The 23,307-nt window shown below is 38.7% G+C and overlaps 1 protein-coding gene across 6 annotated transcripts in view; it reads right to left on the reverse strand.

Annotated features, from left to right (window-relative positions):
• The window catches only part of SCFD2 (sec1 family domain containing 2), a 413,820-nt gene that overhangs the window by 381,531 nt on the left and 8,982 nt on the right, over positions 1 to 23,307 (reverse strand). For all 6 annotated transcript variants that reach the window (XR_005369014.1, XR_005369016.1, XR_005369015.1 and 3 more), the window contains exon 2: positions 13,784 to 13,952. Coding sequence is in view for 3 of the 6 variants with exons in the window: in XM_038556084.1 (XP_038412012.1) it covers positions 13,784 to 13,952 (169 nt within the window). In the remaining 3 variants the exon portion in view is untranslated. The remainder of the gene's footprint in view (positions 1 to 13,783; positions 13,953 to 23,307) is intronic.

Consider the following 23,307-nt stretch of genomic DNA (forward strand, 5'->3'; position numbering starts at 1 on the left):
GAAAATAGGGATCCCTGGGTGGCGCAGCGGTTTAGCGCCTGCCTTTGGCCCAGGGTGCGATCCTGGAGATCCGGGATCGAATCCCACGTTGGGCTCCCGGTGCATGGAGCCTGCTTCTCTGTCTGCCTGTGTCTCTGCCTCTCTCTCTCTCTCTCTCTCTCTCTGTGACTATCATAAATAAATAAAAATTAAGAAAAAAAAAGAAAAATAGAGAGAGAAACCAAAAAATAGATTCAAATATAGAGAACAAACTGGTGGTAGCTACAGGAGAGGTACATAGAGGAATGGGTGAAATCACTGAAAGGTATTAATACACTTATCATAATGAGCACCAAATAATTTACAGAATTGTTGAAATCATTATACTGTACATCTGAAACTAATATAAGACTGTATGTTAATTATACTTGAATAATGAATGTCTAAAAAAGTAATCAGACTTAACTATAAGACATAAGCCTGGGCACCCAGGCTGCCCAGGTTAGGAGAGTTCTTAAACTTCATGCCAACAGCACAATTTGTAACAGGAAAAATTGATAAACTGAACATCAAAATTTTAAAACTTCTCTTTATGAAATGACCTATTAAGAGGATAAAAAGACAAGCTACAAACTAGAAGAAAATATTTGCAGATTACTTACCTGACAAAGGCTTACATATACTTAACACCAATAACAACATATGGGCAAAAGACGTGAAGAGACATTTTATTTAAGAAGATATGCAGATGGGAGGGGAGCTAAGATGGAGGCATAGTAGGAGGTCAGAAGGCAAGTCTTACCCCTGGCTCACAACTAGATAACTACCAAATCATTCTGAATACCCAAGAAATTGACTTGAGGACAAATCAAACTGCTCATTTAGAGGGAGAGGAGAGGCTACAATGAGGAAGGGAGGAAGTGTGGAGATGTGGTTTGGGGGAGAAATGGACTGTGGGTGCAGCAGAGGGGAGGGAGTCCTGGTAGTGGAGGAAGGCAGGAGAGTGGAGCACACAAGGATGTACACAGGAGAACGTTTCCATAAAGCCTTTAGCTGAGAAAACTAAAGGGACTGATTTTCATGAGTTTTGCCACCAGCGGGACTCAAAGACTGGAGTTTAGATGTCTGCAGGGATAGAGCCTGAGGGCACTGCCCTACTCCTGGAGAGAAGGCTTGCCAACAATCTGGAGACAGACCGCACCACCTGAGGATTGCCTAAAGTGTACAGGGAAAGACGGTTTGCTATTCTTGAAACATATCTGTGGGAGGTAGGGTTCGCAGAGATGCCTCTTCAAGGACAAAAGAGCTGGCGGGCACCATTTCCCTTCTCTGACCCTCAGCATAGGCACAGAGACACCTGCTGAGGACATCTCATCCCCAACACTGGCTGCCTAACCTGCTTGCTCCAAGTCCCCCATCCCTGCGCTCTGGCATGACTGTCCTCAGTCAAACCTGCCTCAGTCCCAGTGCAGTGAGACCCTCCACCAGAAGTCTGGCACAGCTCCCTGCCACATCAGGTCCCTGAAGTTTGGAATTTTAAAAGTTAGCAGGCTTGGCTGGGACAGAGTCCAGATGGCACTGAGCTGCTCCTGGAGAGAAGGCAGGCAAACATCCTAGAGAAAGACAGAAAATGACAATCTGAAAAACACCTGGGACACAAAGAAGGGAGATTATTCGTTCCTCTGGGAGTGCTTCCCAAAGAAGCAAGCACAGAGACCCCTCTCTAGGGTAAAAAGGAACCGGCTGGCACCATTTCCCTCCCCCATCCCTCAGCATAAACCAACTTCAGTAAACAGCAGTACCAATAGTGGCTGCCTAACCTGCTTACACTAAGTCCCACCCCACCCAACCCCCATACTCTGCTGGAACTGCTTTTCAAGTGTGCCTCAGAACCAGTGCAGCGGGTCTCTGTAGGAGACCGCAAAAACCTCCGCCCACACCACATCTTCTGACCAGAGAGTTCTGAAGGCTTCAGTTCTAGTGGGAGTAGAATCGGGTCCCATTTAACAAGCAGAGCAGAGCACACCTAGTTAAAACTCGCCACACTCTGGTCAAAGTCCAAACACTGCCCACTGCAGGCACGGAGAAGCTCTGCAGATGACTGGCCTGAAGGATAGAGTAGCCAAAATTCAACAGGAAAGCACATGCAACCCACACCAGAGACACTCCTCGAAGTGCCAGGCCTTGGACACTCTTCATAGGAAGAAAATCTCTTCTTCATAAAGCCATTACTCTTAGGAGCAGGAGCTTTGCTAACACAGAGAGAAAGGCAGAGACTAGACAAAAAGCCAAGGCAAAGGAATTTATCCAAAATGAAAGAACAAGATAAGGTTATAGCTAGAGATCTAATCAAAACAGATATAAGGAATATGTCTGTTGGAGAATTTAAAGCAATAGTCAGAAGCACATAGCTGGACTTGAGAAAAGAATGGAAGATTTCAGGGAGGCCCTTACTGCAGAGATAAGAGTTAAAAAAAAACAGTCAGAAATGAAAAATGCAATAACTGAGATTCAAAACAGACTGGAGGGGATCCCTGGGTGGCTCAGCGGTTTAGCGCCTGCCTTTGGCCTGGGGCGTGATCCTGGAGTCCCCGGATGGAGTCTCGCATCAGGCTCCCTGCATGGAGCCTGCTTCTCCCTCTGCCTGTGTCTCTGACTCTCTCTTTCTCTGTATCTCTCATGAATAAATAAATAAAAATCTTTAACAAAAAAACAAAAAAAAATGAAACAGACTGGATGTAATGCATTATTTAACAAATAATATAGAAGAAAGAATTATGGAAACTAATAAAGAATTACAGAACACAAGATAGACTTAGGGAACTCAATGACTCCATCAAATGTAATAACATTCCTATCATAGGAGTTGCAGAAGAAGAGAGAGAAAAGGGGGTAGAAAATTTGAGGAAATATATAGTTAAAAACTTCCCTAATTTGGGGAAGAAAACAGACATGCAGATCCAAGAAACATAGAGAACCCCCATCAAAATCAACAAAAGGGGCAGCCCTGGTGGCACAGCAGTTTAGCGCTGCCTGCAGCCCAGGGTGTGATCCTGGAGACCTGGGATTGAGTCCCATGTCAGGCTCCCTGCATTGGAGCCTGCTTCTCCCTCTGCCTGTGTCCCTGCTTCTCTCTCTGTCTCTCATGAATAAATAAATAAAATCTTTTTAAAAAATCAACAAAAGAAGGCCAACATCAAAACATATGGTAATGAAATTCCCAAAATATAATAATAAAGAAAAAAAATCCTAAAAGCAACAAGATAAAAGAAGTCCCTAACTTACAAGGAAAGAGCCATAAGACTAGCTACAGATTTATCCACAGAAACTTGGCAAGCCAGAAGAGAGTGGCATGATATATTCAGCACGCTGAATGGGGAAAATGTACAGCCAAAAATACCCTATCCCACAAGGTTGTGGGATAGAGTCATTCAGAATAGGAGGAGAGATCAAGAGTTTCCCAGACAAACAAAAACTAAAGGAGTTTGTCACCACTAATCCAGCCTTGCAGGAAATATTCAAGAGTATTCTTTGAATGGGAAAGAAGGATCAAAAGCAACAAAGACTAGAAAGGAACAGAGAAAATCTCCAGAGACAATGACAAAACAGGTAATAAAATAGCACTAAATACATAGCTATCAATAATTACTCTAAATGTAAATGGACTAAACACTCCAATCAAAAGATATAAGGTGTCAGAATGGTTACAAAGAAACAAGACCCATCTAATGATGCCTGCAAGAGACTCACGTTAGATCTAAAGACACCTGCGTATTGAAAGTGAGGGCATGCAGAAACATTTATCAGGCAAATGGATGTCAAAAGAAAGCCAGAGTAGCAATATTTACATCAAACTAGATTTTAAACTAAACACTGTAACAAGAGATGAAAAAAGGCACTATGTCATAAAAAGGGGACTATCCAACAATATCTAACAATTGTACTATCTATACTCCCAACATGGAAATACCTAAATACATAAAATACTAACAAACATAAAGAAACTCATTGATAATACAATAACAGTGAGGGACTTTAACACTCCAATTACAGCAAAGGACAGATAATCTAAGCAGAAAATCGACAAGGAAATAATGGCTTTGAATGACACAAATGGACTTAACAGATATATTCATAACATTTCATCTGAAAGCACCAAAATACACATTCTTTTCAAGCACACATAGAACATTCTCCAGAACAGATCACATACTGGGAGAGGCCTCAACAAGTACAAAAAGATTGAGCTCATACCACACATACTCTGATCACAATGCTATGAAACTTAAAGTCACCCACAAGAAAAAATTTGGAAAGATCACAAATACATGGAGGTTAAACAACATGTTATCAAAGAATGAATGGGTCAACCAGGAAATCAAGGAAGAAATTAAAAAATACATGGAAACATATGAAAATGAAAACACAACAGACCAAAACCTTTGCAGTCCTAATAGGAAAGTACATAGCAATACAGGCTCCTTAAGAAACAAGAAAAATCTCAAACAACCTCAACTTACACCTAGAAGAGCTAGAAAAAGAATGAGAAACAAAGCTTAAAGACAGGAGAAGAAGGGAAATAATAAATATTAGAGCAGAAATAAATAAAGTAGAACCTAAAAAAACAATAGAACAGATGCATGAAACCAGGAGCTGGTTTTCTGAAAAGATTAATAAAATTGATAAACTCTTCCCCAGACTTTTCAGAAAGAAGAGAGGAAGGACCCAAACATATAAAGTCACAAATGAGGGAGCAGAAATAACAACCAACACCGTAATAATACAAACAATTATAAGTGAATATTATGAAAAGCTATATACCAACAAATTGGACAACCTGGAGAAATGGGTAAATTCCTGAAAACATATAAGCCACCAAAACTAAAACAGGAAGAAATAGAAAACTTGAACAGACTAATAACCAACAAAGAAATTGAAACAGTAATCAAAAATCTCCCAATAAATAAAGTCCAAGGGCAGATGGCTACAGGTGAATTCTACTGTACATTTATTTTTTTTTAAGATTTTATTTATTTATTCTGAGAGACAGAGAGAGAGAGAGAGAGAGAGAGGCAGAGACACAGGCAGAGGGAACAGCAGGTTCCATACAGGGAGCCCAACGCAGGACTCGATCCCAGTCTACAGGATCACGCACGCCCTGGGCTGAAGGCGATGCTAAACCACTGAGCCACCCGGGCTGCCCTCTACTGTACATTTAAAGGAAAAGTTAATACCTATTCTTCACAAATTGCTCCAAAAAAAAAAAAAAATAGAAATAAAAGCTTCTTGACTCATTCTATGAGGCCAGCATTACTCTGATTCCAAAACCAAAGACTCCACTAAAAGAAAAAAAAAAAAAAAAAGAATTACGGGGCAGCTCTGGTGGCTCAGTGGTTTAGCACCACCTTCGGCCCAGGGCATGATCCTGGAGCCCCGGGATCAAGTCCCACATCGGGCTCCCTGCATGGGGCCTGCTTCTCCCTCTTCCTATGTCTCTGCCTCTCTCTCTCTCTCTGTCTCTCATGAATAAATAAATAAAATCTTAAAAAAAAAAAAAAAGAATTACAGGCCAATATCCCTGATGAACATAGATGCAAAAACTCTCAATAAAATACTAACAAATCGAATCCAACAATACACTGAAAAAATCATTCACCACAACCAGGTGGGATTTACTCCTAAGCTGCAAAGCTAGTTCAATATTCACAAATCAATCAATATGATGCACCTCGTTAATAAAAGGATAAGAAACATATGATCCTTTCAATAGATACAGAAAACACATTTGACAAAAAGTACAACATCCACTCATGATAAAAGCCCTTAAAAAAGTAAGATTAGAAGGAACATACCTCAACATAATAAAGGCCATATACAAAAAACCAGCAGCAAATATTATCACAGAAATACTAATTCAAAGGGATACATGCACCCCGATGTTCACAGCAGCATTATCAACAATAGCCAAATTGTGGTAGGAGCCCAAATGTCCATTGACTGATGAATGGATAAAGAAAATGTGGTGTGTATATATATATATATACACACACACACACATATATTTTCACACACAGTGGAATATTACTCAGCCATCAAAAAAGAATGAACTCTCACCATTTGTAATGATATGGACAGAGCTATAGAGTATTATGCTAAGCAAAATAATTCATTCAGAGAAAGACAAAACACCATATGATTTTACTCATATGTGGAATATAAGAAACAAAACAAATGAATGTAGGGGTGAAAAAAGAGACAAACCAAAAAACAGACTTTTAATTATAGAGAAAAAACTGAGGGTTGCTGTAGAGGAGAATGGGGGATGGTTAAATAGGTAATGGGTCATAAGGAGGGTAGTCACTGCGATGACCTCTGGGTGGTTTATATTAAGTGATGAATCACTAAATTTTACACCTGAAACTAAAATACTGCATGTTAATTAACTGGAATTGAAATAAAAACTTGGAAAGAAAAAAACTATATCTGTGAATTAATTATATGTAATATGATAGGCTTTACAGAAATATAGAGATGAAAATATAGTACCTTGGTCACTTGTCAAAAAAAAGAGAATATGCAGATGGAACCTAAGTACAGGAAAAGATGTTCAACATCATTGGCCATTAGGGGAAAGCAAATTAACACCACAAGTTATCTGTGAACTAGTCCTTTCCTTAGGATAGAATGTTCTAGACTCCGATATCCACAAGGCTTATAATTTACTTCCCTGAAGTCTCTGTTTGAAAGGCATCTTAGAGGGACACCTGGGTGGCTCAGGGGCTGAGCATCTGCCTTCAGCTCAGGTCGTGATCCCGGGGTCCTGGGATCGAGTACCTCATCAGGCTCCCTGCATGGGACGTGCTTCTCCCTCCGCCTGTGTCTCTGTCATTAAATTTCCCTGTGTCTCTCATGAATAAATAAAGTCTCTCTTGACGGCATGACACTGGGTGTTAATGCTATATGTTGGCAAATTGAACTCCAATAAAAAAATATACAAAAATAAATAAATAAAATAAAAAATGAAAAGTTATTCCACAAAAAATATAAATAAATAAAATCTTTTAACAAAAAAAAAAGACATCTTAGAAAGACCTTTTCTATCTCCTCCATACCCCTCACCACCCGAAATCCTTAGTCACTCTTGATTCCCTTACCTTCCTTTATTTGCTTTATAGCGTTTATTCCTGACACTATACATCCACTTGTTTGTCCACTTGTCTCCCATGTTAGAAAAAAATTCCATGATGTCAGAGATCTTGTCTTCACCAAGTGCCTATCACACAGTAGTCAATTAACAAATAATTGTGAATAAATTGCAACATACATTTACATGCTTGGAAGGTTTGCTTCCATATTTTTAATCTATGATGAGCTTCCTGAATTTTCGCCCAAATGAACTTCCTGGATATCAGACCTCTCCTGCCTTGAACCCCCAAAATGCCTCTTTATTGCTAAAGCCATCTCATTCTTCTTATTTTCTTCTTCCTAGAGGAAGGGCAACTACTCCTACCCTGTTGATTCCACCCACCCTACCACCAGTCACTATCCCAGGGTGACATGGTTATTAGAAGGCAGAAGTAAAAGAAAAGAAAGGAAAGGGGCCCTCAGGCAGGAATATCAGCAGGCACTAGAGGGGAGAAGCTGTAGCCAGAGTATAGGAAAGTCCTGCCATGCTACTGAATATACTCTAGTCTGCATAACCTAAGATCTAGAAGCACCCCAATAGAGGCTGTGGTTGGTTAACTCATGAGGAGTTAGATGTTGGGACTTGCTGACTGATTGGCAGTAAACATCAACTTGTCATTCAAATGTAATGAGTCTTTCCCATTCCTCCTTCTCTGTTTTAGCTGACCTCAGAGAATTTTTATTTTCTAAAGGGGCCATAGTTTCCATTTAAATTATGGATCCCAAAGCCACAATGACCCAGAGTTCAGTGTTCTCACAACATAGAGACCACAGGCCCCTTTAAATTTTTCAATATGAAAAAAACTCTGGGGATGCCTGCACTATTCCTTCACTAACAAATACCATGACAGAGTTGTAATATGTAAGCAATTATAGAAAATGAATTTCTACCTTCAAACTTTCTTTTTTTAATATACATTTTAAAAAATAAGTCTAAAAAATAACTATTAAACATAATTATTTATCAAAAAAATAACTTAAACATCTCTGGCATATTAAATTATTTAACTATTTAGAAGATCCCTTTATCCCTTCATTTTCAGAAATGAACCCTACTTTATTTCACCCCACCATCCACAAATTATTCATTAAATTTTTTCAAAACCTGTAACTGAGACAAGCTGATCTTTAGAATTCCAAAAAAAGTTAAATATAGCAAGGGGTACGCTGAAAAGAGGCAGGCCTTCCTCCTACTCAATTGGTAACGTTTACTTGAACAGCTTCTTGGGTTTTTTTGTTTGTGTGTGTATGTGTGTTTTTAATAAATGTGGCTTTTTTTTCAAGCGTTTATTTATTTATTCATGAGGCAGAGACACAGGCAGAGGGAGAAGCAGGCGCCCTATGGGGGGGCCCAATGCGGAACTCGATCCCAGGACCCTGGGATCACGCCCTGAGCCAAAGGCAGATGCTCAACCATGAGTCACCCAGGTGCCCCGTTTGTGCGTTTTTAAAGTAAGCTCTACGGCCAGTGTGGGGCTTGAATTTACAACACTGAGATCAAGAGTTGGATGTTCTACAACTGAGCCAGCAAGGCATCCCAAAAAGTTATTGTTGTTCTTTTTTAATATCATTTATTTTTTGGTACAGGCTGAGGAAATGTCCATAGCCTGTATCAGTAGCAAGGTCTCTACCTCAACCTCAACATTAAACATTCCCTACATAATGTTCACACCCAAGTTCAGTCATTCTACCCATAGGTAAATTTAAAATCAGACTAGTACCTCTGGCTCTGCGCTAGGAAAAATCACCCTTTATTCCCTCTGAAAATGTTGTCTCTAATAATAATAATATTTAATTGGTATTTAGAAACCAAGGAAATAGGAAAAAAATGTGTGACTATTAAGGGGTGATTAAACAATTTTTTACTTTAAGGGTCTAGTTAGTGACTTTGATATGCATCATTATCAGGTTACCTGACATTGTAAAAGTTAACAACAAATCAGTTCATCATTGTTTAGGTTGAAACCACTGTGGCATTTGTCTCTTTTCTATAAGATCTACTTCATTTATTTCTGTATGGTCTAGGAAACAGACATCCCCACCTCCAAAATAAAAACTAACAAGAAAACTGGTCTTAAATGTTTCTTTTTATAAACTAGGATACCCACTATTTCTGAATTTACTGGTTTGTACTGGTTTATTTGTACATTCATTCAAATAAGCATGGATCAGAGTCGTGATATAGTGGAAAAGAAATGTGCCCTGGAATTAAAAAATAATTTTGTGGGATCCCTGGGTGGCGCAGGAAGCCTCCAATGGACAAGGCCTGGAAAGCCAAGTTATGATGCATTTAAGTTATCAATTTCTCATTTGCATGGGCAGTAACTTTAATTGCTAGGATTATAAACAGTCTTTTGTAAAAATTCTATTAGCAGTAAATTTTGGTTATCAAAGATTATATCATAGTTAGAGACTTGCTTTCTAAAGATTATCCCAGCAGGCACATTGTTTAGTGCCAAGCACCCATCTGTTTTCATTTTAGTACTAACTTTTTTATTCTTACACTCCTTTCCCTGAGGAGTTTAGGAGTGGTGTAGGAGGTAGTAGTGGTTATTACCTTGATGGAAGTATAGTTTATACTACAAAAGCTGTAATCTATTTCAATTCCTCTTTTCCAGAGAAATTGATTAGCACAATTCTCTCAGTATTATAAGCAATTATAAAGAAACTTCCTAATTTTTCTATTTATTGCTTGAAACCTTTATTTGCTTGTCACTTTTTCACCACTTATCTCTTTACCTTCTGCAATCTGATTCCTAGTCCTACTGTGTCACCAAACTTGCTCTCATGAGAGCTTTCTTCTTTATTCAGATCCTTTTAGAACTCATCACTGCCTTTGACATTTATGACCACACCCTCACACCTGGATGGCTCTCAAAGCTCATATTCCATGACAATACTCATTCACAGTTAAATGAAAGAAAAAGGCACCCGATGAAAATAAAGTCTGGTGTGTGTGTGTGTGTATAATATATGTATATATACATACATATATATATGAATGAACTTAGTTGTAGATACTCAGAAGCAGAGCTGAGTTACAGCAAGGACTCAGGAAGAATTTTTATTTTAAAAACCAAGAGGGGATCCCTGGGTGACTCAGCGGTTTAGCTCCTGCTTTTGGCCCAGGGCGCGATCCTGGAGTCCCAGGATTGAGTCCCGCGTCGGGCTCCTGGCATTCTCCCTGTGTCTCTGCCTCTCTCTCTCTCTCTCTCTCTATCATGAATAAATAAATAAATATTAAAAAAAAAAACAAGAGCCTTAGAAGTCATTTAGGCAAATGCCCTCGTTTTATATATGAAATAATGAGGTACAGAAAATATATAAGTTAGGATGTCTTTGGTTGCAAGTACTAGAAAACAGAGACTTCATTTGGCTTAAACAATAAGGAACTGTTCTCTCCTACATAATATGAGGCCTAGACACAGTATCCCATCATTGCTCTCCTCTGTGGCACCTGTGGCCATGCCACCTTCCATGTGTCAGCTTCAACTTCAGGTTGTAAGCAGATTGCCTCGGCAGTTTCAAGACCTACATCAGAGTCCTGCACGTTGGGGAGGAGGATGAGGAAGAGGGGAAAGCATGTCTCTTTCTTGAGTCTCTTCAGAAGCAAAGAAACCTGATCAAGGAGCCCTAAAAAGACTTTCTCGTCACCTTCTCATTTCTAAAGTTACCAATGGCAAGGGAAATGAGATTCTAAGGTTGGTTTGGTTCAAGCCTTGGACTAAGCTTAGGGTAGAATGAGTGCTGAAAAGTCAAGGTTAAATAAATTAGTCATCATCGCAATATAACCTGTAGATCTAAGAGATTCTTTACATTTGTCTTTCTACACTTGTTGGAATTTTCTTCGTCCCTGCTCATTAATGCTGGATTCAACTCTTCTCTCTTCTTGCAAACTTCTCTGGGGTGCTCACTTGGTTTTTTGGTAATTATCTTAGGCTTCTGAGGAGGCAGCACAGAGTAATGGTAAGCACTGACATTAGAGCCAGACTGCTGGGGCTCACTTGTGTGTGTGTGTGGCACAATAGGCATGTCAATCTCTTTCCTCTTCTATAAAAGGGGATGGTACTAGAACCCACCTCACAGAGAGGTGAAATTAAATAAGCCACCATGTATAAAATGATCAAAACAATGCCTGTTACAAGGTAAGTCCTATACAAGTGTCTCCTATTATTATTAAAGGGCATCTGCCTGTCCAGCAGCCCTTCCCCCCCTTCTTTTGATAAATGTTTCTGTTTTCCTTTAAGGAGTAGACATCTCCACCATCCCATACAATCTTGGCACAATTCTCAGTAGGAACTGCTCCCACCCGCCATTGGGCAGAGGGTGGGCACGAGGCCCAAGAGAGGCCAATCTCACATTTTCCCTTAGAATCTGAAGTTTAAACAGAATGACTCATGACAGAAAACCATCAAAATTCAGCCTTTCTGATATCAAGATATTCCTAATTTCTATACCCCTGGAACTGTGTTCCAGATTCGGAGTGCTTACTCAAAAAAAAAAAAAAAGAGAGAGAAAGAGAAAAAATTTCTTCCCTTGATTGTGTTAGCTATCCAATTCCTTTAATAAGTTCCTTTTTGCTGAAATTGGCCAAAATTGATTGATGTTGTCAATGTAACTGCTATGTTGAATGAATAGGACTCTCAAAATTAAATCATCAAGCAACTTCGTTTTTTTGTCTCTGTCTCTTTAAATTTCCTCATGAGCCTACCTCCTATCTGGCCTTTGCATATATAGCAAGGAAATCAAGAATGTAGCTCTGCAGCCTAACGTTCTGGGCTCAAGTCCTAGCTCTACCTCCTGCTAACCATGCTACTTAAAGTCTCTTTGGCTCAGTTTCCTTACTGGTAAGTGGGGGAAACACTACACCTGCCACATTAGGTTATCAGAAAATTTAAATGACTTCCCAAATATAAAGTACCTGGAAGTACGCTTGGCATGTGGTTAAGTTCTAAGAAATGTGATGATAGCACTGGTGGTTCAGCGAGGCTGTCTTTCTTCCTCACACCCCATCATATCAGGCCCTGACCATTCTTGTTTCCATACCTATGTTCATGTTAGGCCTTCTCTTTCTCTTCAAGACATAATCAAGTCAAGCATCAACACTTCCACAAGGACTACATTGATCTACAGAGACCTTGTTGATCTGACACTTTGTAGGATTTATAATCTGTAACAGACACTTGAGTCTTGAGTTCATGTCATTTCTGTTGTTTTTTCATTGAACAGTGTGTACAAAGCACTGCCCAAACAAGAAAAGTCATTGCTGAAGGCAGAAATGATACTTGATATTTTCCTATGTCCTTCAAATCACTTACTCCAGAGAAGACTCATGGTAAATCCTTGATAAGTAACTTTTGAATGGCCCTCTGAAGAGCTAAAAATATTTCTAGTCACAATTAACTTTCAAATTTGTATAGCTGCAAGCCCACAGGTCTATGTTTTAGTATATGTGCTACTAAAGTGAGCTCATGGCCTATGTTTTTATTGTGTGCATACGTATACAGAAAAGACAGGGTACAGAACTTCTCATTTTCATCCCACGCTGGCCCATACACTCCGGGCACTCAATAAATGGTATAAACTACCTTTAAAAAAAAAAAAAGAGCTGAAAACTTTAAGAGCTGAAAATCAATTCCAGATATGATAGGAAATTCCAAATATATCTGTTACCAGTTAGATTTGAAACTATAATACAAAAAGTCCTGTTTTGTTTAAAAACTAACAACAGAGATAAGGGAAATAGATACTTTTTCACCAATACTTTTTTTTCTCATAAGAATTATTGATGAAAGGGGGATCCCTGGGTGGCTCAACTGTTTAGCGCCTGCCTTCAGCCCGCGGCGTGATCCCAGAGTCCTGGGATCAAGTCCATCGGGCTCCCTGCATGGGGCCTGTTTCTCCCTCTGTCTGTGCCTCTGCCTCTCTCTCTCTCTCTCTCTCTCTCTCTCCCTCTCTCTCTGTATCTCTCATGAATAAATAAAATCTTAAAAAAAAAAAGAATTATTGATGAAGGACAAAGTAGAGGAGGTAACTATTATTAGCTTATTGTCATGTCTCTGGAGAAATGTTCTATTGTTGAAACTCTGCATAAACATAAAGTATATCATCTTCTTTTACTGACTTCTCTAAGCATGTGAAACATACACGCAGAAATAAAAACTTCTCTCATTGATGTCCCAGAGCATATTGTTTACATGCAGAAACATGGCACTGTTTCATAGCTTTGTGGGCAATTATTTAATCATGTGAAAAAGCCCACTGGGAAAAAGAAATTGAGTAAGCCTGGACTCGATTCCATGTGAAACCATGTGTGGGATGGAGACATATAAATTGACTCACTTATCCAATTCTCAGAACAAACTTATGTTACATCAAAATGACACTTCTATAAATGACACCTCCATACTTTTTTGGCTTATTGTTGTTTAACGGATATAGTTATTTCAAAGTTAGCAGGGAAAGATGCTTCTTTTCTAAATGTTATCCACTGTGAATTTCTCAACCACACCAACTCTTCAACATTTCCTTCCTTACAGAAACAGTTGGCCTCAGAGAAAAAGGAAAGGGAAGAGGGAGAAGGATGAGAGAGAAAAAAGAAAAAAGCTGTATATCTTACTTGGATTGTGCAAGACAGCCTGGTGCAATCATACTTTGATTTTTCTCCTCATTCTGGAGTGCTGTAAGTTCCACCATGTTAACCATCACATCGTTGGTGTGGCCTGGAAGCTGGGGAAGCACTGAAATAATCTTCTCTACCAAGTTGTCTCCATGATGCCCAGCTGCTCCTGTTTAAGCAGACAAGAAAATTTAAATTCACAAAATAGGAGGGAAAAAATATAGATTAATGTTTTATAATGGCCCTTCTATCAAAAGTAATATATATATATTTATATATATATATATTGCTTCTATTACATAAATCTGTAACACAAGCTGAGCATTTTTCCCTCGTTTATTTTAAATATTTTTAAATATTTTAAATATTTTATTTATTTACTCATGAGAGACACACAGAGAAAGAGAGAAGCAGAGACACAGGCAGAGGGAGAAGCAGGCTCCATGCAGGGAGCCCGACGTGGAACGATCCGAGATCTCCAGGATCATGCCCTGGGCTGAAGGCAGCGCTAAACCGCTGAGCCCCCTGAGCCACTCAGGGATCCCCACATTTTTCTCTCTTTAACACTAATCAAGATCACGATTACCTAGTCAACCAGTCTGTACCTTGTGCATTGAACTTAATGCTCCATGAAGGCATATGCAATGTCTGCTCTGGTTACTACTATATTCCTATCACCTAGCACAGTACCTATACATGGTAGGTATCAATAAATTTTAATATATAAATAGGTAATTAGCATATATTTAGTCAGGAAAATAGTGTCATCAGATGATCCTATTGTAAGATTTTACAGCCAAACTTTATTTTACTGATGAAGACGTTAAGACCCAGAAGGGCTTAGAGACCTGACCAAGAATAGCAGATCTCCCCTCTGCTAGAATCTTATCTTCAAAATAGCAACTGTTCATTTAATTCCCCCTGTACTCAGCACATCTAGTAGGCAGCTTGGCAGCTAGTAGGCTCTCACTACATATTTGTTAGATTATGGGAAAAATAAATGAATGAATGAATGAACTAACGAACAAATGAATGAATGAATAACAGTTTGTAACAACAGAAACATTAACGGAGTACTTTCTGCATAACAGGCACTGTTCTAGGTACTTCACATGTATTAACTCTTTTAATAACAAATGACTTGGGACCTCGAACTGAAATTCAAGACTAGTGACAGTGTAATATTTTTTCCATGAAACCATGTTATCTTTCCAAAAACCATCACTCGCTTGGGAGACCTCTTTCCAACAATGGATGGGACTTGGTGCATCTTGTTCTGATCCCATCCACTCCAAATCAATCAACCTTTTGTTTCCTGATGTCTATCTCTCATTTTTGCTATATCACATTAACTGGACAGAACTAAGTAGAAAGCACCAAATCAGGCACCCAAGGAATCCTTGTCACCACCACCACAATAACCAACATTTTATTGAAACCATGTATTAAGGTTCATACTGTACATTTATTATCCACGTAATTCTCACAGCTCTAAATAGGTATTATTATGATTATTTACAGAGTAGAAGATTCAGTTTAAGTAACTTACTCAGGATTACATAACTTGTAAGTACAGAGCAAGAATTCAAACTCAAAAGGCAGAAATCACCAAAACCACACTATTAACAACAACAACAAAATCAGGGCCCATGAAAGTGACTTAAGATAGACCCAAGATGACTTCTAATGGTAAAGAGGAAAGAGTTCTCATACCACCAGTAGAAGATTGATTTATTAGGCCTGGAAGGAACCACATCTTAGTTCTGCTGTCTAAGGTTTATGGTTGTCTTCTCGGCACTCAGACTTAACGAGCAGCTCTTTAAATACTTGCTGAATGAAAGCCTAGTGACTATAAGTGTCCTATGATCCAAATGCGGGTCAGAAGTCCCCAAGTGACTTAAACTAAGCCTGGAATGGAGATACTAGGATTACCTCATAGCATCATGAATTTATTTCTCCATCAGTTCTCTCATCACTCACTAAAAATTTTCATAAATATACATTCATCACCAAAATAATGTTTCTTTGAACTTGGTACCTAAAATCAGAACCCTGCTCCAAGCTATTCTCATTTTTCGACTGCTATTTGTTGACACATGGTACACATAAGTGGTCTATATGTGCTACCATTCTTCCCTAACTTCTTCAGCCCCTATAGTCTGGCTGCTTCTCACTCCTACCCCTATGTCAAACTCAGGGGTCCTTCTTAAGTTCATTAAACCCTCTGCAAATTGTTGATTATTCCAATCCTGAAACTCTCCAAATATTAGAAGTCAAAACACAGCATACTTATTTTTTCTTATCAGGTTTAAAACCTGAGAGCTATTTCTATATATCCAAAGTATTATTCATATGCTTAAAATATTATGTACTAATAACCTAAATATTCAAAGGTAGAGAAATAATTTTTTTCTCATTATGGTATATTTATTGAAGCAGTTCTCAAATTGTGGTTTCCATTTTCTTCTAATTATTTATAGCCTCTAAACTCTCTATGATGAACATACATTCCTATTGTAATAGGAATAAAAAATGTTACACACACACACACACACACACACACACACACAAATATCCCAACATTTTAACAAGGGTTATCTTTGGATAGTAGGATATTTTGGTTGATATAAACTCTACAAAAACTTCATTTTCTCCCAATATCTTCTAGAAGGAGTATATGAGACTTACCTAACTGGAAAAATAATTTAACATTCCATCAGGAACTGTTTCTATTACTATATCAAAGAATTAACAAAATGCTAAATTTTCATGAACACAATTATTCAACTTCTTAGATTTAATCAAAAGGATATGTATAGTTAACATGTTTGATAATGACAGATTAAGCAGGTATGGGCTTTCAACTAAGTGTCTTGCTCTTCTGAATACAGTTTCTCCTATCTCTGGCTTTAGAGGGTTTTTTTAAAGGGTAAAGGGTTTAATATTCATTTTTAAATTAATTAGTGCCATTTATATGACTCAAACATAGACTAAGAATTCTGGGTCTCTCAATTTCATAACTTCAGATTATTTTATGAAATGAATAAAATGCTGAAATTTGTATCACAGTCAAATTTTCAGAGAGCTTAATTTTTCCTTTATTACAGAAATTTTAAAATATTATTTGAAGACTCAAGAGTGGGAGTCAACCAGAACTCAGTTATTTTGGCCAACAGCAATGTGGTCTAGTATGGCCAGAGAATGGTTTATTTCCCAATGTCATCTTTTCCAAGAGGGGTATAGGAAAAAGAAACTGGAGACATGGGTCTTAGTGGTCCTGTCCTCCACTAGTTCATCATGTGATCTGACATAAATTCATTAAATGTGGTGCTATTTTACCAAGCTAAAACTCAGAGTTGGTCCAAATGACACCTAAATATCTTTGAACCTCAAGATTTGAAATCCTAAGTCAATTACTTCAAGAGCTAAAGTTGTTTAGTTAACAGCATGAGAAAAACACCAATCCTCCATTACTTTGTGGATTATATGTGAAGGTATATGCTAGTATTATCATAAGGCAGGTAAAATCTTCACTTGCCCCTACTCATATAGAATAACATGAGCAGCAAGAATCTTGGAACCCTCAATATCATATAGTAAGTATACTGGAACTAAAATTATATGTATATATAGTTAGTTAGTTAGATAGATAGATAGATAGATAGATAGATAGATAGATAGATGATAGAAAAAAAGGATAGGAGTTAAGATGGCAGAGCAGTAGGGGACCCAAATCATTCAAACACCCAAGAAATTGATCAGAATGCTGAGAGAACAAACTGCAGGACTGGAGGGAGAAAAGTCACAATGTAGAAGATACGAGTTACAGAGATGTGATTCTGGAGAGAAAAGACTCATGGGTGCTATGGAGAGGAGGGATCCTTGATCATGAAGTGAAGAGAGAGCAAGAGCAAGAGAGAGAAATAGAAAGCATTGTGCAGGAGATTGCACAGAAGAAATACTTCCCCAAAACCACTGACTGAGAAAACTAGAGCAACTGATTATCACAAGTTTTTACAAGCAGTGGAGCTCAAAGTCTGAAGTTTAAGCAGTCGGAGCCACTGCCAAGTGGAGGCTGGTGGGCATCACGGTGCTCCCATGGGGAAGGAGGGCAAAGGCCACCTGGGAGCAGACAATGTGCTTTGAGGATCCCCTGGGTCGCACTGAAAGAGAAGGTTCCCCTTCTTGGAGCCATTTGGGAGAGGTAGCATGACTTCTCAGGGGACAAAAGAGCTGGCGGGTGCCAAACACCTGCCCCATTTAGTAGCACAGAATCAGAAACACCTCCTGAAGGCAGCAAAGCTTAGTGCAGGCTTTTTGCTGCACTTTACCATAAACTCTGAGCCCCTGTGTGATCATGTGACTGCTTTTCCTGGGACAAACCAGCACTACCCGCAGCATGGCAAGAAGATCAGAAGATCAGCCCAGGGCCACACAGCAGTGGGTCTCTAAAATTTGGAGTTTGGAAATCCAGCAACATGCCTGAAATAAAGCACAGGAGTGCTGCCTAGCAGACAGACAGCCCAGACACAGGCAGGATAAAGTCAGGTAACTGACAGAAGCCAAGGGCATAAGAGGGGAGATTATTTGCTCTTTTGTGAGGGCTTCCTGAATAGCGGTGGGCATGAACTCCCTGCTCAGGGAATGAGAGAGTTGTGCATCTCCTCCACCCCCATCAGCACTGACTTACCTCAGTGAGCAACACAGTGTGCCCAGTGGAGGCTGGAGCCACTGACACCAGGCCCCCACCTCCTGCGCTCTGCAGGTGCATCTTTCCTAGGGCAAGTCAGCCTGAGAACCAGCGGAGCATGCCCATCCCCAGAAGGCCAGCACAAACCCCCTGCACAAACCAAGTCCACTGATGACAGGGTGCTAGAGCTTGAGCTCTAGTAGAAATAGGATCAGGCTTATTTTAACAAACAGATCAAAGCACACCTGGCTAAAATGCCACACACAGGACAAGGTCCAAACACTCCCCACTGCAGGCAAGGAGAAACTCTTCAGAGGACTGACCTGAGGGTAAAGGCAATCAAAACACAACAGCAGAGTATACATTTGAAACACTTCCTGGGGATCCCTGGGTGGCTCAGCGGTTTGGCGCCTGCCTTCAGCCCAGGACATGATCCTGGAGACCCGGGATCGAGTCCCTTGTCGGGCTCCCTGCATGGAGCCTGCTTCTCCCTCTGCCTGTGTCTCTGCCTCTCTCTCCCTCTCTGTGTGTGTCTCATGAATAAATAAATAAAATTTTTTTAAAAATTTCCTGAAGCACCAGGCCCTGGACAGTAAAGGACCTCCTCTTAATATAGCCATTACTCTCAGGAACAGGAACTATAACAGGCTTTCCTAACACACACACACACACACACACACACACACACTGACCCAGAAAAAATGATAAGATGGAGGACTTCACCCCAAAAGAAAGAACAATAAGAGGTCATGGCCAGGGATCTAACCAAAACAGATATAATTAAAAACAGATTTTAAAACAACAATCACAAGGATGCTAGCTGGACTTGAAAAAAACATAAAAGACACTAGAGAATCCCTTACTGTAGAGATTTTAAAAAAATTAAAAACTAGGCAGGCTGAAACAAAAAATGCTAAAACCAAGATGCAAAACTGACTAGATATAATGACACATGGATGTATGAAGTAGAGGGACAAATCAGTATTATAGAAGATAAAATTATGAAATATAATGAAGCTGAAAACAAGAGGGAAAAGAAAAAGTATTGGTTCACAAATGTAGACTTAGGGAACTCAGTGACTCCATAAAGCATAATAACATTCATATCATAAAAGTCCCAGAAGGAGAAGCAAAGGAAAGGGGGTAGAAGGTTAATTTGAGCAAATTATAGCTGAAAACTTCCCTAATTTGGGGAAGGAAACAGACATCAAAATCCAAGAGGCAAAAGAGAACTCCCATAAGAATCAACAAAGGCCAGCCAACACCAAGATATATCTTATTAAAACTTACAAAATACACAAAGAAAAATCCTGAAAACAGCAAGGGAAAAATGTCCTTGACCTACAAGGGAATATGAATCAGGTTAACAGCAGTTCTTTCCACAGAACTTGGCAGGCCAGAAGGCAGTGACATGATATATTCAATGTGCTGAATGGGAAAAATGTGCAACCAAGGATACTCTATCCAGCAAGGCTATCATTCAGAATAGAAGGAAAAATAAAGAGTTTCCCAGACAAAAACAAAAGGCGTTCATGACCACTAAACTAGCCCTGTAAAAAATATCAAAGGGTACTCTTTGAATGGGAAAGAAAAAACAAAAGCAACAAAGACCAGAAAAAGGAACAAAGAACACCAGAATCATCAACTTTACAGGTAACACAATGGCACTAAATTCAGATCTATTAATAATCACTCTGAATGTAAATGGACTAAATGCTCCAATCTAAAGACAGAGGGTATCAGAATGGATTAAAAAGAAAAAAAGACCCATCAATATGCTGCCTACAAGAGGCTCATTTTAGACCTAAACACACCTGTAAATTGAAAGTTAGAAGATGGAGAATCATCTATCATGCTAACATACATCAAAAGAAAGACAGAGTAGCCATAGTCATACCAGAAAAAACAGATTTTAAACCAAAGACTGTTACAAGAGATGAAAAAGGACACTATATCATAATTAAAGAGTCTATCCAACAAGAACTAATCTATACCTCAAATATATAAATATATATTTGGTAATAATACAACAATAGTAGGGGACTTTAGCACTTCACTTACAGCAACAGACAGATCATCTAAGCAGAAGATCAACAAGGAAATAATGGCTTTGAATGACACACTGAACCAAATGGATCTAACAGATATACACAGAACATTTCATTCTAAAGCACCAGAACATACATTCTTTTTGAGTATACATGGAACAATCTGCAGAGTAGATCACATACTGGGTCACAAATCAGGCTTCAACAAGTACGAAAAGATTGAGATTATACCACATGTACTCTTAGACCGCAACACTATGAAACTTGATGTCAACCACAAAAAAAAAAAAAGAAAAAATTGGAAAGACCACAAATAGATGGAGTTAAAGAATATCCTACTGAAGAATGAATGGGTTAACCAGGAAATTAAAGAAGAAATTTTTAAAAAATACATAAGCAAATGAAAATGAAAACATGACAGCCCAAAACCTTTGGAATGCAGCAAAGGCAGTCCTAAGAAGGAAGTGTATAGTAATACAGGCCTATCTCAAGAATCAAGAAAAGTCTCAAATACACAGCCTAATCTTACACAAGAAGGGCTAAAAGAGGAACAACAAATAAAGGCAAACGCCACCATAAGAAGAGAAATAATAAAGATTACAGCAGAAATAAATGATATAGGGGATCCCTGGGTGGCTCAGCAGTTTAGCGCCTGCCTTTGGCCCAGGGCAGGGTCCTGCAGTCCCAGGATTGAGTCCCACATCGGGCTCCCAGCACGGAACCTGCCTCTTCCTCTGCCTGTCTCTGCCTCTCTATTTCTCTGTGTGTGTGTGTGTGTGTGTGTGTGTGTATCATGAATAAATAAACAAAATCTTTAAAAAAAAAAAAAGAAAAGAAAGAAAGAAAGAAAGAAAGAAAGAAAGAAAGAAAGAAAGAAAGAAAAAAAGAAAAGAAAGAGAAAGAAAGAAAGAAAGAAAGAAAGAAAGAAAGAAAGAAAGAAGAAAGAAAGAAAATAGAAACAAGCAAAAAACAATAGAACAGCTCAATGAAACTAAGAGCTGATTCTTTGGAAGAATTAATAAAACTTATTAACCCTTCACCAGACTTATCAAAAATAAAAGAGAAAGGACCTAAACAAAGTCATGAATGAAAGGGGAGAAATCACAACCAGCACCACAGAAATACAAACAATTACTGGAGAATATTATGAAAAAGTATATGCCAACAAATAATCTGGGCATCTGAAAAAAATAGGTAAATTCTTAGAAACTTACAAATTGCCAAAACTGAAACAGGAAGAAATAGAAAATTTGAACATTACCCATAACCAGCAAAAAAATTGAATCAGTAATCAAAAATTTCCCAACAAACAAAAGTCCAGCCCAGATGGCTTCCCAGGGGAATTCTATCAGACATTTAAAGAAAAGTTAATACCTATTCTTCTCAAACAGTTCCAAAAAATAGAAATGGAAAGAAAACTTCCAAACTCATTCTATGAGGCCAGCATTACCCTGATTTCAAAACCAGACAAAGACCCTACTAAACAAGACAATTACAAGCCAATAGCCTTGATGAACATGGATGCAAAAATACTCAACAAAGTAACAAATGGAATCCAACAATACATTAAAAGAGTTATATTCACCACAATCAAGTGGGATTTATTCCTGGGTTGCAGGAATGGCTTAAAATTTACAAATCAATCAATGTGATGCACCACGTTAATAAAAGAAAGGACAAGAACCATATGATCCTCTCAAAAGACACAGAAAAAGCATTTGACAAAATACAGCATCCATTCAAATCCCTCAACAAAGTAGGGATAGAGGGCACATACCTCAACATCATAAAGGCCATATAAAAAAGACCCATACTAATAATATCCTCAATGAGGAAAAACCGAGAGCTTTTTCTCTACAATCAGGAATAAGACAGGGATGTCCACTCTCATTAGTACTTAACACAGTACTGGAAGTCCTAGCTTCATCAATCAGATAACAAAAAGAAATAAAATGCATGGGATCCCTGGTTGGCGCAGCGGTTTGGCGCCTGCCTTTGGCCCAGGGCGCGATCCTGGAGACCTGGGATCGAATCCCACGTCGGGCTCCCGGTGCATGGAGCCTGCTTCTCCCTCTGCCTGTGTCTTTGCCTCTCTGTGTGTGTGACTATCATAGATTTAAAAAAAAAAAGAAAAGAAAAGAAATAAAATGCATCCAAATCACCAAGAAAGAAGTCAAACTTCACTATCTGCAGATGATATGATACGCTGTAGAAAACCCAAAAGACTTCACCAAAAAAAATTGCTAATTTTGCTAATTCGGCGAAGCTGCGGGATACAAAATCAATGTACAGAAGCCTGTTGCATTCGTATACACTAATAATGAAGCAGCAGAAAGAGAAGTCAAGAAATCAATCCCATTTACAATTCTACCAAAAATCATAAGATATCTAGTTGTAAATCTAATCAAAGAGGTAAAAGATCTATACTCTGAAAACTACAGGACACTTGCAAAGGAAATTGAAGAAGACACAAAGAAATGGAAAAACATTCTATGTTTATGGATTGGAAGAACAATTATTGGTAAAATACCTGTACTACCCAAAGCAATCCACAAATTTAATGCAATCCCTATCAAAATACAATCAGCATTCTTCACTCAGTATAATATCCTCCAGTTCCACCCGTGTCCATGTAAATGCGAAGTATTCATCCTTTCTGATGGCTGAGTAATATTCCATTGTATATATCTACCACATTTTCTTTATCCATTCATCTCTCGATGGACATCTGGGCTCTTTCCACAGTTTGGCTATTGTGAACACTGTTGCTATGAACACTGGGGTGC

Source organism: Canis lupus, chromosome 13, assembly GCF_011100685.1.
Source record: "Canis lupus familiaris isolate Mischka breed German Shepherd chromosome 13, alternate assembly UU_Cfam_GSD_1.0, whole genome shotgun sequence".
Taxonomy (NCBI): domain Eukaryota; kingdom Metazoa; phylum Chordata; class Mammalia; order Carnivora; family Canidae; genus Canis; species Canis lupus.